The following is a 16648-nucleotide window of genomic DNA, read 5'->3' as shown; positions in this document are numbered from 1 at the left end:
CTCCTAATAATTCTAAAGTACTAGATGTGTGCATAATAAATCACTTGATTTCACAACAACATGCTTGCGAAATAATTGAACTTGTAGGGAGAAAATATAGTCGATTGCTGAGTGGATGTAACAGCAGCCACTAGTGCTATAGTTTTTTGACAGTCCTTAATGAACTGAATAGTTGCTTCTATCTCATCATGTGATTTCTCTGTCTCCTTATCATCTGCACAACTACGACGCCAATTCCTCCTTATGCTGTGGTGAGTCTTGATTTTGTGACTATCTTGGCTGCAATAATGTGTTCACTATGCTGTTAAAAGTAGTTCACTGGCATTCCTATTTGTTATTCATTATTAGGCCAGTTGCTGCGTAATCCGTATTTGTTTTTTTGATGAGAACTTTCTACTCATTTGACGAGAAATCTTGTTCTTCCTACCATCACACTTCACTAACACCTATGATATCTCAACTCCACCTGTTTATTTCTCATTTCAAAATTCTTCAACATAGTTGCATGATTAAGGTATGTAATACTTAATGCTCTGTTCTGTAGAATGCCTATTTTTGCCACTGATGACATGCTGATGGGTTATCTCTGCTTGGAGATCCGAATAAGCAACTGTTTTGTCTTGTGTGTATTTTGTCCAGGAGAATGAACCAGCAGCATGGCTGTCTGTATCCCTGATGCATGAAAGTCACCTGATTGTGACGAAAGTCCATGGGTTCTAGGGGGGGAGGCATTAAAGATGAGTAATGGTTTGCAAATTATATGTTCTGGGGCGCAGCTGGTGTTACCCATGTTGATATCCTTGGTCGTGGAACAACAATAAATTCAGATGGTTACATCACAATGCAGCGAACTCTGACAGCCACCAAGGGTCCAAAAGGAAAAGGGAAATGTTTTACTGCAGCATGACAATGCCAAACCACACACTTCACGTGCCACCACAGCAGAACTTCAGAGGCTGAATCTCTCCAACTTCAGAGGCTGAATCTCTCCACTGTAAGGCATCCTCTATACAGTACAGATTTAGCACCGTCTTACTTCCATCTGTTCCTGATAATGAAAAACGATCTGCAGGGACGTCATTATGCTTCTGATGAAGATGTTGAGAGAACTGTGAGACTGTGGTTGCAGAAACAGAGTGTCGACTTCTTCCGTGACGGCTTCACAAAACTTGTTCATCGTTGGCAGAAATATATCCAATTGGCTGGTGATTATGTGGAAAAGTGAATATTGGTAATTAAAGATCACATTCTAAGGATTATTTCTGCATTCGATTCATTAAAATATTCCCATCCAAACCCAATTAACGAAGCTGTAGGCATTACTTTTCATTCAACCCTCATAACTTTCACCAAGTTAAATGCCAAAACGGAGCAGTGAGAATCCGAGTTGGTGATGTAGTACTCCTACAAGTAGTAGTTCCTCTACAGCACCTGTAGAAGAGGGCTAGAGTACAGGATCCATAAGTAGGCAAGAAGGCAGAGACGGAATCCTGCACACAGCAATCATTGCGACTGCGGATGGAAGGCACATCACTAGACCTGTTCCACATGGTCATATGTCCAGAGATAGACCAGGATGGGGAGGATGTGTAGAATCATTTAAACAATGCTTGTGCATTGCATCATATCTGTGAATTGTAATGATGACATTTTGATGTAATCTCTGCAAATAAAGTTATCTGGGTTTGACATTTAAAATCCACTTTTTAATTGTTCCGCAAAATTGTTGTCACATATTTAGCACTGTGTTAGATGTGATGCCTGATAACCAGCAGAAGTGTAGATCACCTGTGTGATACTAGCCAGTCTCCCCCCCCCCCTCCCCCCATTTGACTCTTAATTGGTGTGCACCCTGGTAATGCTACGAGGCCCCACAATTTATCCATGAGGCAAAATATGGTTGATTACTACCATTGGTACTTGTGTTCATGAAGTGGTTTTAAATTCACTTAACAACAACTTTTTCTTGCATTTTGAGTGAGTTCCAGGGACAGATCCAAAGTTAATAGCACTTAGATGACCACTTAATATCATTTATTTATTTATCTTTGACTTCTGCTATTAAGCACCTTTTTGTTAAAAAGATGGCGGGAGGCATGACAGTACCAACACATTTTCAATAGTGTGTGCAATGGAAATCATTCTATTCTTAACCATCAGTAAATCCTAATTCATTGAAGAATCAACTTTGCATCTATAAAACAGCTTCAATCATCGGATTACTTTGCAAATATTTGTGTTAAGCGTGTAAGCAAGAAAATGTGTAGAAAAGTTTTGAAATGATGTTTAAAATTTGTTGGAGGTTGCTAAATGCTCTCATGAAACAATGGCTGAATGTGATCTGGATAATTTGCACTCCTTTTTAACCAAAAACAGGTTTTTAACTCATCCTAATGTTTATGACTTCATATTATCCTGAATGATAAGTTATACAATTGTACAGGTATGTTCATTGGTATATGTGGATACTGTCTGTGAATAGTGTTCCAAACAGAGTTGGTAGGCATCAGTCGTCATGGCTGACGCTGAAATTTTACTGCATGGACAGCAAAAATGTAGTAAGCAATAAATGTTTTTCCATTCACAATTTTGTGGGATATCAGTGAGAAAAAGTTTCGTAAAGGTTTGAAATTATGTGTCAATTCTGTTGGAAGTCAACATGTGCTCTCATTCTCAAATACTGGATAAATAAATTACACGTATTTGCAAGCCGTCAGCTACACTGCCTCAAGACAGATGCACAGTCTCTAACTGTAGTATTTGTCTTACTGTGTTAAGCTTTTGATATAGGATTGTACCTCTAAATGAAAATATTATGACAGCATCTTGAGTTTTTAAATTGTATCATTAATTAGGCAAAATGCTGAAAATCAGATTTTTGTTGCCCCTGGAAGCTATTATGAGGGTCACTCCAAAAGAAATGCACACTATTTTTGTAAAAATACAGTTTTCATTCTGCATTTGTGAAAGTTTTACAGTGTGTAGATACATCCTTCCTGCTTGTTTTCAAACTTAGTTCAACCTGTTCCCGTGGGTGGCGCCATCACAGCATGTCTTCAAGGTGGCTGCTACACTTGACGTTTGTCAGAAGCAACACGCTGTCATAGAATTCCTGTGCTGTGAAAACGAGACAGTGGGAAACATCCACAAGAGGTTGATAAAGTTGTATGGAGATGCTGCTGTCGATCGCAGTGCAGTTAGCATGTTGGCAAGCAGGTTATGTGATGAAAGCGGGCAAGGCAATATTGAGGATTGTCCTCGCAGCGGCAGGCCCCATACTGCACACACTCCAGACAATGTGCAGAGAGTTAATGAATTGGTGACTGCTGACAGATGCATCACAGTGAATGAATTGTCACACTACGTTGAGATAGGGGAAGGAAGTGTTTGCAGAATACTGAAAGTGTTGGCATTAAAAAGGGTTTGTGCCAGGAGGGTTCCCAGGATGTTGACAGTGGCTCACAAAGAAACAAGAAAAACGGTATGCAACGAACTTTTGGAACAGTGCGAGAATGGTGGAGATGAATTTCTTGGAAGAATTGTGACAGGTGATGAAACATGGCTCCATTTTTCACCAGAGATGAAGAGGCAATCAATGGAGTGGCATCATGCAAATTCACCCAAGAAAAAAAATTCAAAGCCACACCTTCTGCTGGAAAAGTTATGGCTATGGTGTTTTTCGATTTCGAAGGACTCTTGCTTGTGGACATCATGCCAAGTGGAACCACGATAAATTCTGACGGATATGTGACGACACTGAAGAAACTTAAAGCTCGACTGAGTCATGATTGACCACATCGTCAAAAGCAGGATGTTTTGCTGTTGCACGACAATGCACGGCCACATGTCAGTCAAAAGACCATGGAAGCGATCACAAAACTCGGATGGACAACACCGAAACTCCCACCTTGCAGTCCTGACCTGGCTCTGTGTGACTATCATGTCTTTGGGAAACTGAAAGACTCTTCATGGAACGAGGTTTGAAGATGATGACTCCCTTGTGCACGCTGCCACACAGTGGCTCCAACAGGTTGGTCCAGAATTTTACCGTGCGGGTATAAAAGCGCTGGTTCCAAGATGGCATAAGGCAGTTGAGAGGGATGGAAATTATGTGGAGAAATGAAAATATTGTTCCTAAAGGAGGTATCTACACACTGTTAAACTTTCAAATATGTCGAATAAAAGATGGATTTTTAAAAAAATAGTGTGCATTTCTTTTGGAGTGACCCTTGTAAATAGACAACCTGCAGTTGGTACCGGGTTCCAGGATAGTTGCTTATGGGTATAGATTGCCAGATGAGGTACTGTAGCCTTCACATCTCACTTCAATTGCTACAGGTATGAGTGCTATGTTTTTGAAACCTGAGCCATGAATCATACTGAATGATCTTTGCAGCTCACGTGTGCTACTGAATCACAAATAGCACATGTTTTGGTCACAAGGACATAACAATGACATTGCCCTTGGCCCTATTTTTGTTTGTTGAGACACATATGTTATCTCACAGTGGAAGTGAAATGAACAAGAATACAATCTTTTTGCTGTGGACGAATCTTGATCTTCCTCTTATGAAACAAATTTGCAGTTGTATACACTGCATCACTTTAACTTTTGTCTTACATCCACCATAGTCTCACAAAAGACAGTGTCATTTTTTGCCATCTGATCCCAGTGGTCAGCCATTTTTGTTGAGTCAGTGCTACACTGCAATAGCGAGATCATGCATCAACTTCCATACTAAGTCAATGCTAGTTTTACACTCTTCCATGCTTCAGTAATAGGGAAGAGTTGAAGAGTAAGGAGTTGCTGTAGTGCCACCATTCTCAGACTCATTACACTCACATGAACAAGAATACAATCTTTTTGCATTGGCCAAAGCTTGGTCTTCCTCTTACGAAACAAATTTGCAATTGTATACACTGCACCACTGTAATTTTTGTCTTAAATCCATCACAGTCTCACAAAAAACAGCTTTGTTCTTGTGCCATCTGATCCCAGTAGTCAGCCATTTTTGCTCATTCATGCTACAATACAATAGCAAGATCGTGCATTCTACTTCCATACTAAGTCAATGTTGGTCTTCCATTCTTACATGCTTCAGTAACAGGGAACAGTTGAAGAGTAAAAAGTGGCTGTAGTGCCACCATTCTCAGACTCATTGTATTCACAGAAAGGTCATGGGAATGAAGGATGCCAATATAGCTTAGACAGAAGAGTGTGTGTAACCCTCATCACTGGGCTCATACTTGCTCTGTTTCTGATCTCAACTACTTACCCACCTTCCCTGAGCCACAATTTTCCTCTCCAGTCCTCTTATTAATAAACATTTTGCTGCTGCTGATAAGAGGAATCTACTGTTACTCCTGCCTTCCAACTATTGCTCCTTCTTCCAACATATATCTCCCCTCTCCCTACTGCCACAATCGTTCACTCTCCCTACCCTCCTTTCTTCACCACATCTCTGTCTGAACAATCATTCATAAACAGTTAATGTTGAGTTACCAAAAAAGCTGGACATGCTTTTCGATAAGGATGAGAACTTACTAAAGTTTCAGACAAAATCCATTTTACACCCCTCCCTGCAATCTCCCCCCCCCCCCCCCCCCCCATCTCTGTTATCCCTGAGACCTATGACAAAAAATGAAAAGAAAGGTAGACTGTTTTCAGTGCAAAAGGTACATTAAATTTAATGTGCCTATCAGAAGCCCCCTAAAGTTAGTATTGTGTGTAATACTTTTGCTTTATAAATAAAGACTTTCTTGCTTGGCCAACACACTTATGCTCTTACCATGTAATAATTTTTTTCTCTTTATTTCAGGATGCATATGGAGCCATACAGCAGCCATGATCAATCTTGGTCATCTGGTAGGTCTGCTTTCAGTTCTCTCTCTGCAAGCTTTGATGATATTTAAAGCACATATGATTCTGCAACCAGCCACTAGACATGAAATATTTAAATAAAATGGGGTCAGTCATAGGCGAAGCAGGTGTCTGACATCAGTTCATTGTAAAATACTGGGAAAATGCAATGAGTCCACAAATAAAATTGCTTAGAAAATACTCATGTAACCCATACTAGAATATTGTGTATCGACCAGCAGTAACGGATATTATACATATACAAATAATGGTAGCATTATTGATCACAGGTTTGTTTAAACTATGGGAGATTATCATAGTAATGTTTAAAAACCTGAATTGTTAGACTATTGAAGATAGAGACAAATTATCCCTCTAGGGCTTACATAAAAAATGTCAAGAATGACTAGGTACCGTATTACACCGTCCAATCTCGTTTATTTGACCACGTTTCAAAAGCCTGAATAACCACCTTTTGCGGCACAGATTGCTGCGCGACATGGAGGAAGAAAGTCAGTGGGACTCTGGAAGGTATAGACATGGATCTCGAGTCATGCCGACTCCAGTACCATGGGCAACTGTGCTAGGTTTCTCAGTTGAGGATCCATGATGTGTACAGCCCTATTGAGGTGGTTCCACAGATTCTTGATTGGGTTTCAGGGATTTTAGTGGCCAGGTGAGTACGGTAAACTCATTCAGGTGCTCTTCGAACTGTGCTTGTACACTGGAGCTGTGGGGCATATTGCATTGTCCTGCGTTTAGTGGTGAATATGATCCCCAAGGATAGATTCATACTTGTGTTGGTGCATTGTGACTTCCAGTGTGACAAGATCACCCAGGAAGTGCCATGAAATGTTCCCTGGACCATAATGCTCACTCCTCTAGCCTACTAGACCCTTCTGATGATTGTCGCAGGGTGTTTGCTTTCAATTGGATGGAACATAAAACATGATTCATCTAGAAAAGGCCATCTGTTGCCACTCATTGGACATCCAGTTGCGGTTTTGGCATGTGAATTCTGCCTTTGTCACCAATAACAGCACAATATGTGTTTATGAATGAGGCGTTTGTTGCAGAGGCCCACTGCAGCAACATTCACTGTACGGTCATTTAGAAGACGCTGTTGGTAGCCCCTTGTTTTATCTGGGGTATCAATTTTCCAACAGTTGCTCATCTATTTGCTCGTACACATCTCTACAGCTGTTGTTCACCCTTGTCATCTATGGCCTGCGGTGTACCATAGTTTTGCACTTGCTCCAATTTTGGGTAGCACCATTTTGCCATATACGTTATACTTTAGCGACAGCGGCACATGAAAAGTTTACAAACTTAGCCATTTTGTAAATGCATCCGCCCTTGGCCTGAAAGCCAGTAATTTGCCCTTTTGGATTTCAGGTAAATTGCTCCATTTCCACATTATGGCAATGACTGCACTGTTTTGTGCATCCTCCAATATCCTCTATAAACCCTCCTCAATTGCTAGTGCTGCCACCTGCTATGAGAAGTCATGGAACATTGATGTCAAACATAGGCGGTGGTCACATTAATGTGACTGAGCCATGTCACTAGTCTAAAAACCAGTAACATTACCAGCTGTACCAGATGTCAAGTTGGTTTTGTTTGCAGATGATAAAAATATTGCATCAAAAAGCAATAAAGGTATAGTGCAAGCAAGAGTGCTTAAAGAAATTTACATCAATCATTGGTACTTAGCTTGATCGTTGTCACAAAAAAATTGAAAAAAAAAAAATGCAACTGACCAACCACCTGAACCACCTGTGAGTACACAAAAGAATAAAAAAAGAAATAAGGAACATAAGAATAAATAAAACGATCATGCCTCTAATATTGTTTTCCTGATTTCCTGCATTACTTTGCCTCACAAATGTCACTTTGTAAGGACCAGCAGTAGTTGGACAACATGGTGGTATTCCATTTGTCTTGATAATGCTTTACCATTTGAGAAATGTTGTAGTGGAAATAGTCTCCATGTTTATATCTAATGGCACTAGGGTTATCCAGGAAGACCTCATGGTGAGCCTTGATGTTCTTTCACTCTTTACTGGGGCACCTCTGAGATACATATCTTAACCTTGTAGGAGAGGATTTAGAACTTTTGCAAGTGAAACTCTTTGAACTTTTCCTCGCAGAAGGCTAAAACCTGTGGGATGGAAATTTCTACAAATAGATGGATGGAATGGCACACTAGGACCGGTGGTAGCCAATATGTTTGAAGGCATTGGAAGAAGCAGCTCTTTAGTCAACGGTGCGCAAATCAACTTGTTTTTTTCCAGTATATAGATGATGTGTTTGTGATCTAGATGATGGCATCTGCAACACTTGTAGCGCATTTGAACTCACTGCACTGAAACATCAGTTTCACAGTGGAGAGAGAAGAGAAAAACCAACTTCTGTTCAAGCAAAGGCTAGATGGCACACTAGGACAGTGTTTACTGCAAATCAACACATACAAATATACTTGAATGCTGTCATGATCCTTCACAACAAGGAGGTTCGTTGGCACAGTAGTGCACAGGACTTGAGAAATCTCCAACTGAATGTGTTTGGCAGCAGAGTTGCAGCACCTGCAGACAATCACTGCCAGGTTAAGTTTGTCATAAAACTGGAGGAGCCCAGGCCACAACTTGCGGAGGAAGAAGAGAAACCTACTGCATCTACATTTTATCCCTTGCATCAATTTAAAATATATGTGAAAATTGGAAGAATACTCAGGTAACATAACGTCAAATGTGCATCTCATCCACCACCCAAGAAGAAAGCTTTGTCATGGTCTGTTGAGGATAACCTAGAACTCCAGAAACCAGGAATCTACTACATCCTGTGCTAGTTTGGGATAATGTACGTAGGTCATACCAACCAGATGGTTCAGGAAAGATGTGTGAACAGAAGTGGTACACAGATGAGGAATAACTGACGCTGTCAGCTGCTGCAGAGCACAGTATCTCCAAAGGACATAGTTTGAATTATGACAAGAAGAAGTTATTAAAACAGACCAGTTCATTTTGGAATTACAGTTTAAAATAATCTGTAAATATCTGACTACCTTATGAGCTGAAAATAAAGACATCCAATTAAGTAAGGCAGGGTATACTACCATCAGTGTACTCAAAGTATGACGACAATCTTTGAGAAGATCTCTTGATGCCATGCCAACTGAGTAGATGAGATCACACCACATGGACATACCTCCTTTCGATTAGCAGCATCCTGACCCCCACAGTGGTGTCATGGATCCTGAGGATCATGAATTGTGTTCCATTGTGTGCACCTCTCATCCGCGTGCCTCCTTTGAAGAAATGTGCCAGCATAGGTGCACCCAGGTACCAGGGGACAGTGCTTGACAGTAGAAGGAAGGCTGTATATAAGATGGTAACCAGCAAAAGATAAACCAGCCTTCGGGGCTGCTACAAGATGTAAAGTAGGCAGCTTGATGAAACATTACACCATTTGGATGATGTCACCCATCTGTATACAGGTTCCAAAGAACATATCAAAAGTGTTTAATTTTGCTGACATCATACAAAAATTTAACTTCACGTAGTGAAGTAGTGTGTGGTATTATTTTGTGTGTGTGTGTGTGTGTGTGTGTGTGTGTGTGTGTGTGTGTGTGCGCGTGCGTGCGTGCGTGCGTGCGCGTGTGTGTGTATAGATGGTACTCCAGTCTATTTTGTAACTAAAAGCTTCTGTGATTATATTGCTACAAGTATAGAACTCATTATATATGACTATTTTATGTCTACCTTGTTATATATACATAGAACCCTACCAATAAATGGAACTACCTCTCTTGAAGTACATGAGTCTCACATTTATTTTCGTATCTTTTACGTCAGTAATAGAAATTAATGTAACTTTCATAACCAGTCTTTATCCTGTGGGGCTCCGAAAAATACATTACTGACAATCAGAGTGATACCACTCGTACATCACTGCAGTTATGTGAACAGCCCTGATTGTTCTGAACCAGGAATGGAAATCCTGCAAATGGAGTTTTATATAATAAGTTTCATGGATGGTAGTGGGAACTGGCTGCTGAATCATCACAAGAAAGTTACAATTTATTGTGCAAGTGAGTACAATTTACAGTCGAAATTCAAAGAATTAACCCAAGAGAGGGGCATATTTAATTGCACAACACGCTCTGACAACATTGCTATGTTCACTCTGCTAAGCAACTAACTTGAGTATGACCAGGTTCCTCATATAAGATTATGTAAATCTATATCCTTTTTTTTATAACCCTCCAAAATTAATGATTGGTGGTAGCCAAGGAACGGATTTTCTGAACAAGTTATTGTTGTGAGTACCAGAATAATTATTTAATTTATTCAGTTCAGCAGACACAAATTAATTTGATTGTTATTAAGTGGTAAGAAGAGAACAGTTAAAATCTACACAGTAAACATTAAAATAGCTTCTGTGATGGCTGGCATTCTCCTTATCCAGATGTACTGCACTAAATTCTATGTGTATCCTGTCACTAGTCTAAAAAAATAAATAAATAAATAAAAAAGACATAAAGTGGCGATCCCTCTAGCAAGATGGAGCAGTGCTGATCAAAGTATGCCAGTGCTGCCTATATTTACCAGTAAAAACTGCAGCTGTACCCGGTGCTGCAATCATTTGTCTGCATTGCTTGATGAGTTGCTATGTAGGTGACCGACGGAGCTGCAACTGCGATGATGCACAATTATGGTAGACACATTTTCTTGGGTAAAATTACTACCTCCATACTCCGTAGCGGATAATACGAAGTGCAGTGACTGCTCACTAAAGAAGTCAGAACGTGAATCCCGTTTCTAAGAACAAGCTTACCCTAAGTTTCTCCTACCCAGCACCAGCGGCTGCTCAATCGTCTTCTTGCAACAAAATTTCCACCAATCCCCTGTCTTCCCTCCAGACATTGTGTGTGTGGGAATCATCGCCCCACGTCACACAGTTTGAGCCAATGGGTGGCTTCTGGGAGGAATTTTAAGTTGAAACTTTCTCGAGGCTTCTGCGTTGCTAACAGAACCACCGAAATGCTTCTTCAGAGTCCCATGCCAAGTGCAGTAGTGTAGGAGATTTATAAGGAATGCACCTCACCAACACGGCCCGTAGTGGTGCCAGACCCGTCTTTTGTGTTGATACGACACCTTGGCCGCAAAAAATTGAGTCTGGGCAGCTTTCCACGTAGTGGAGAAATTGCAGCTTTGAGTTTTACAGTACGGGATGAGGGCGCCACCCCACCCCCATCCTGTACAAAGGTAATGACTGCTCACTGTCGGGGGTAGCATGTCCACTAGCTTTCTCTTGGGCCACCTCTGGAGGCCGCTATAAACCGCCCCGACTTGGCCATTCCCTCTTTGTGGCTCAGTAACAGAAACCGAAGTTAACTGAATTATTTTCATCTACTAAAAATTTGCTATTTGCATGAAATGCAACATTTAATAACCACTTGCCCCACTTGGTTACTCTGGTTGAAGATAACTATAAATATTCAGAATGATTCGGTAAAATCATATGCAAACTGCATGGTTGTCTATTAAAAATATAAGTTGGGCGAGTGACGTGGGTCTTGCACTCATTGTGGAGGGGACACATCAGTTGCCACAATGCAGTTGCTGTTTCACAATAACTGATGCTCTGACTATGGGGAGTTATCACACTGTGACAGTATAAATTAATTATGTAAAGCCTTTATAGTTGTCAGAAATAATTGTGGAAAATGTGGTATGTGAAGAAATCTTGTGCAGTTTCAAGTAATTGTGATAGTATACTATGTTCAGTTGTATCAAAAGAAATCTAGTTCTTACGTGGTGAAGCAAACACTGAAAATGTATGATGCTATTCACGTATGGTAAATGATGTTTTATAAATAAACAATGTGCATCATCTGCCTCTTAATTATTGGATTTTCGTAGCAGCACTACATTTGTTGTTTGTAGTCTCTTGAAATCACTTCACCTTGAAAGGTTTTGTTATTTGTTTATTGTTGCAAGAGTTCTCAAGATACCATTAACTTCTGTTTATCATAAATCTCCTGATTGGAAACCAGGCGAGATCATTCTTTATTACATAAAAGTAAGTGAACAGTTGAAAGTCCAGGTTGGAGTATCAACAATATTATGTAAAGGATGGATTGTTACTCAGCATAAAGGTGATACATTGAGTTGGAGACAGACACAATGAAAGGACTGTTACACATAATCTTTCAGCCAAAGCCTTCTTCAGAAAAGAGAAATGCACACACATTTACACAAGCAAACATACATCACAAACACATGGCGGTTACCTCCAGCAACTCTGGCTAGAGTGGCAGTCCATTTAGTGGAACAGAGTACCCATTTCAGCAATAATTTTATTATTTATTTGTTCCATCAGAGACGCTGACAACTAAAATTGGAAGCAATTTCATTTTGTATCCCTCAATTTTGTGAAATTCTTTTTGTTATTTGTTTTTAATTTTGCACAACATAATTGAAAGATAATTCATTTACTAATAAAACTAAGCTAACACAGTGTCATTGCTGATCTTTGTGCCAAAGGGGCATTAAATCCTAACCAAATAGCTTTATGTATTCTACATTTCTACACATGTAGAAATGAAATTGACAGTTCTTCAGGCAGTCGGGCACACAGTTTTAATCTGCCAGGAAGTTTCATATCAGCGCACACTCCGCTGCAGAGTGAAAATCTCATTCTGGAAACATCCCCCAGGCTGTGGCTAAGCCATGTCTCCGCAATATCCTTTCTTTCAGGAGTGCTAGTTCTGCAAGGTTCGCAGGAGAGCTTCTGTAAAGTTTGGAAGGTAGGAGACGAGGTACTGGCAGAAGTAAAGCTGTGAGTACCGGGCGTGAGTCGTGCTTCGGTAGCTCAGTTGGTAGAGCACTTGCCCGCGAAAGGCAAAGGTCCCGAGTTCGAGTCTCGGTCGGGCACACAGTTTTAATCTGCCAGGAAGTTTCATGACAGTTCTTCAGTTTGACTCACTCCTTAATGACTGTGCTGAGTTGATGATGTGTGTTTTGCTTGACTTTCTCTAATACCATACAGTGCGTGTGGTATATTTCCAAGAGATAGCTTTTACATTCGTTTGATTCTTTCTATTTGTGATCACTGTCCCAGTGTGAACCTATAGTAATATAAGATATTGCAACGTTTGCCTGGCATCAGTTTTCAGTCAGTCTATAACTTCCATTGAAACTAACTGTGTTTTAAATGTTTATCTAGTCCTCTTAAGTTTTTTTTTTTTTTTTTTTGTACAGCACTCTGAACAAATGACGCTTGTTACATGTTACTGTTTTGTATTTCAGACATGGCGAGAAGAACAATTCAAGAACTAAATTTGCGTGCAGCAGACTCAAAATTGGCGGCTGTTCAGGCCCGTAGGCGAGCCCAACGGCTCCTGGGCCCAGCTGGTATCCATAAGATACGCAGTTACATGGTGGCATTTCAGCATCAGCGATATACGGCAAAATATGGGTTTTATTCAGCGAAGTATGGCCTTCGCCAAATGTGAGCATTTTGCAGTGTTCTATGGCAAGGGATATATTCTGCACAGGGCAAAACAATTCACACTTAATATTTATCCTTTGCTCCAAAGATAAGATGTGGAGAGTCTGAAAATCAATATAGGACTGATAGTAAAATGAAAAAAAGCTGACATGAACTTGACGCTTTCACCATTAGAAGATTTTTCCGTAGGAGTGAAGCGAAAAAGGAGTGAAACTTTAAAAAGATGGAATATAGAGAGTACTACATCAGTCTTCTTAACCTTTGTCAGAGGTATGGAAAAAAAAAAAGAAAAAAATGTTGGGAGAGAAGAACTGACAATAAAACGTGAGAGACAAAATAGGAGCTTTGAAGTTGTGGAAGTGATGGAAAAAGCATTTGAAAGTGAATAAAATTAACAAAATTTGCTAGGCAAGTAGTCACAAACAGACAAAGTGTGTGTAAATGGAGGCAGTTAAGAATTAACATGGCAAGCCCTGGAATCAGAAAGGGATGAAAACAGAAGGTAGGAAGAGGAGAAGGGTTAGTATAAATTAAGGTGTGGCCTGAGTACCATAACCACACCATATGAGTGTATAATGTAGGCATCTTGTACCCAGTCGCTTTTATATATTAAAAAAAGTAGCCTGACTAGTAAGCAGACTATAGTTCATCTTCTAAATTTTCTGTGATGTGTTAGTGCAATTTGGAAAAGTCCATTTACTTCGAAGAATACAGCACAGTAAAGACACTAATTTGTAACACAGCTGTGAATGAATTCCAAGATTGGTTCCACTATCTGCACTTGTGGCAAACATGACATAAATTTGTAACACAGCTGTGAATGAATTCCAAGATTGGTTCTACTGTTTGTGCTCGTGGCAAACTGACATAAACAGCATTCAGTACCATTCATGAAATGGTAATCACCATTGCAAGGTTAACATTATTTTTTGTTTAAAATTTGCTTTTGACAACTTGTCTGATTGCTTCTCCTTTTTCCATGATAACCTGCAGTAGTTGATATGGATATAATATATATCGACCAGTGGTATTGTGCCCATATCTACTTCATTCAAATCTTGTTTTGATTACTGGTTGCACCAGGTATGTTGTGCTTCCCATGAACTGTCCTTCAAGTTGTGTAATTAAAGGTTGAAGAAATAGACATTTAAAACTGCTTTTTCAAATTACTGTTGCACCTGATTTAATTTACACTGATGAGCCATAACATTATGATACCCTGTTTAATAGCATGTTAGTCCACTTTCCAAATACAGCACAGCAGTGAATCTGCTTGGCATGGATTCTACAAGTCCTTGATAGCTTTCTAAAAGTACGTCACACCAGATGTCCACTGACAGAGCACTAAATTCCCACAAATCGTGAGGTGGTGGTTTGTGGGCACAAAATCGGCACCTAATATGTGTTCCAGTGGGTACGGATTGGGCATTTTCTGACGAAGATACCAGTGTGATTTCCTCAAACAGCTGCAGCATGATTCTGGCCTTGTGTCGTGGAAAGTTATCTGCTGGAAGATGTCATTGTCATCAGAGAAGACTTCAACCATGAAGAGATGCGGATGGTCAGCAGTCATGTTCACATGGTTCACTGCTGTCATGGTATGTTTGAGTACTACCATACGTCCCATAGGAGCCCAACTCTATACACCTTATAGCACAATTCTGCCCTCACTGGCTTGAACCTGTGGCGCGGTGCACATTTCAAGCAGCCGTCCACCCGGACTATGGGGTGTAAGGACTCAGCCATCGACCTGGTGTAACAGGAAATGTGGTTCATTCCACGGACAATACATTTCTATTGATCTACAGTGATGCTGTGCCCACTGCAGTTGTAACTCACGATGTTATTAGGTTAGCACAAGAACATGGGGTTGTGTGATATAGAGCTCCACATTCAGCAGTGGCCTTTGAATGGTCTGGTCTGGATTACATACTGGGGGATCCTCCAACCTCTACATTTTGTGATGAGATGCGGCCTTCCAGTAGCATACAGCTTATGCGTTATTCCACCATCCTTCAATCACTTTCCATAGGTGCTCATGACATTGGCACGCGAACAGGTGACCAGATTTGGTGTTTCAAAGATTCTCGTTTCCAGCTGCAGTGCCACAACAATGTGCCATTAGTCGAAACCACTTGCATCAGTGGATTTTCGCATTTGCAGCCTGGTATCTTCGCTATAATGACTGCCCATTCATCTCTCATCCACTTACATTCTTTCCTTACTGCATCCTGTGCCTGCAACACCACCAGGAGGCATTCAAACATGTGAGGGCAGTTGTCATATTGTTTTGATTCATCATTGTATTATCAGTAGTGACTTACAGTAGTTTAAACAACTTCAGTTATACTTCTTGAGAATTAGGAGGCACAACATAACTGATTGTTACATGCTTGAGCTCTAGTAGCAAAGCATAAATCTTCCAAAGTTTTTCTTACACAGATTTGTACACAGTTAATGATAATGGTAATAGATCACTCTTGCAGTGCCATTTTTTCTCATTGTTTTTGGAGAGAACAATTTTAAATTAAATTGTTGAACTGTTTAAAACTTTCAGTAAAATTTCTTCTATTAAGGACCTCATGCTACAATAATACTGGGTGGCCCAAAAAGGATGGTCGGATTTGAACTGCGTAGTACCATTGAAAGGTGAGGAGGGGGGACCACTGCCGGCCGTCTGCAAGTCGGCCATTACACCCAGTTTGCCACGAGATGGCGCAGTGGACGGTCGAGCATTGTGTTTTTGCTGTGGAACAGTTTTTCAGAAATGATGAATCGTTTATTACTGTGCAACGATTGTTTCGACAACGTTTTGGTGTAGCGCGTGATGGACCCATTCCAGATCGCAGATCCATATCACGTTGGGTGACTGCATTCCGGACAACAGGGTCTGTCAAAAGTGGTAAATCTACAGGGCGTACACGTACGGCAGTTACTCCACAGAACATTGATGATGTTAGAGCGTCAGTGCTGCAAAGCCCGCGTCGTTCCACTAGGCGTCGTGCTCAAACTTTAGGCCTCAGCCGTAGTTCGTTGCAGCGTATTTTAAGCCGTAAGTTACAGTTTCACCCATACAAAATTATGATCACGCAAAAGCTGTATGATCGTGATTTTGAGCAGCGAAGACGATTTTGTGAATCAATGCTTGACATTTTGTACTCTAATAATGATGTTGTGCTTCTTATGTCAGATGAAGCCCATTTCCATTTAGACGGCTATGTCAATAAACAAAACTGCAGGTATTGGGCAGCAGATAATCCCAGAGAATTGCAC

General features: G+C 40.5%; 1 protein-coding gene across 1 annotated transcript in view; it reads left to right on the top strand.

Moving 5' to 3' along the window:
* Window positions 1–14012, top strand: part of LOC126194838 (uncharacterized) — a 74509-nt gene extending 60497 nt beyond the window's left edge. Inside the window, exons 5-6 of the mRNA XM_049933173.1 lie at window positions 5820–5866; window positions 13174–14012. Coding sequence (XP_049789130.1) covers window positions 5820–5866; window positions 13174–13379 — 253 coding nt within the window. The 3' untranslated portion in view covers window positions 13380–14012. The remainder of the gene's footprint in view (window positions 1–5819; window positions 5867–13173) is intronic.
* Window positions 14013–16648: the final 2636 nt, after the last annotated feature.

The sequence above is a fragment of the Schistocerca nitens genome, chromosome 7 (genome assembly GCF_023898315.1).
Source record: "Schistocerca nitens isolate TAMUIC-IGC-003100 chromosome 7, iqSchNite1.1, whole genome shotgun sequence".
NCBI lineage: Eukaryota > Metazoa > Arthropoda > Insecta > Orthoptera > Acrididae > Schistocerca > Schistocerca nitens.
Note: the sequence above shows the minus strand (reverse complement) of the source record. Positions and strands in the feature narration are given on the sequence as shown.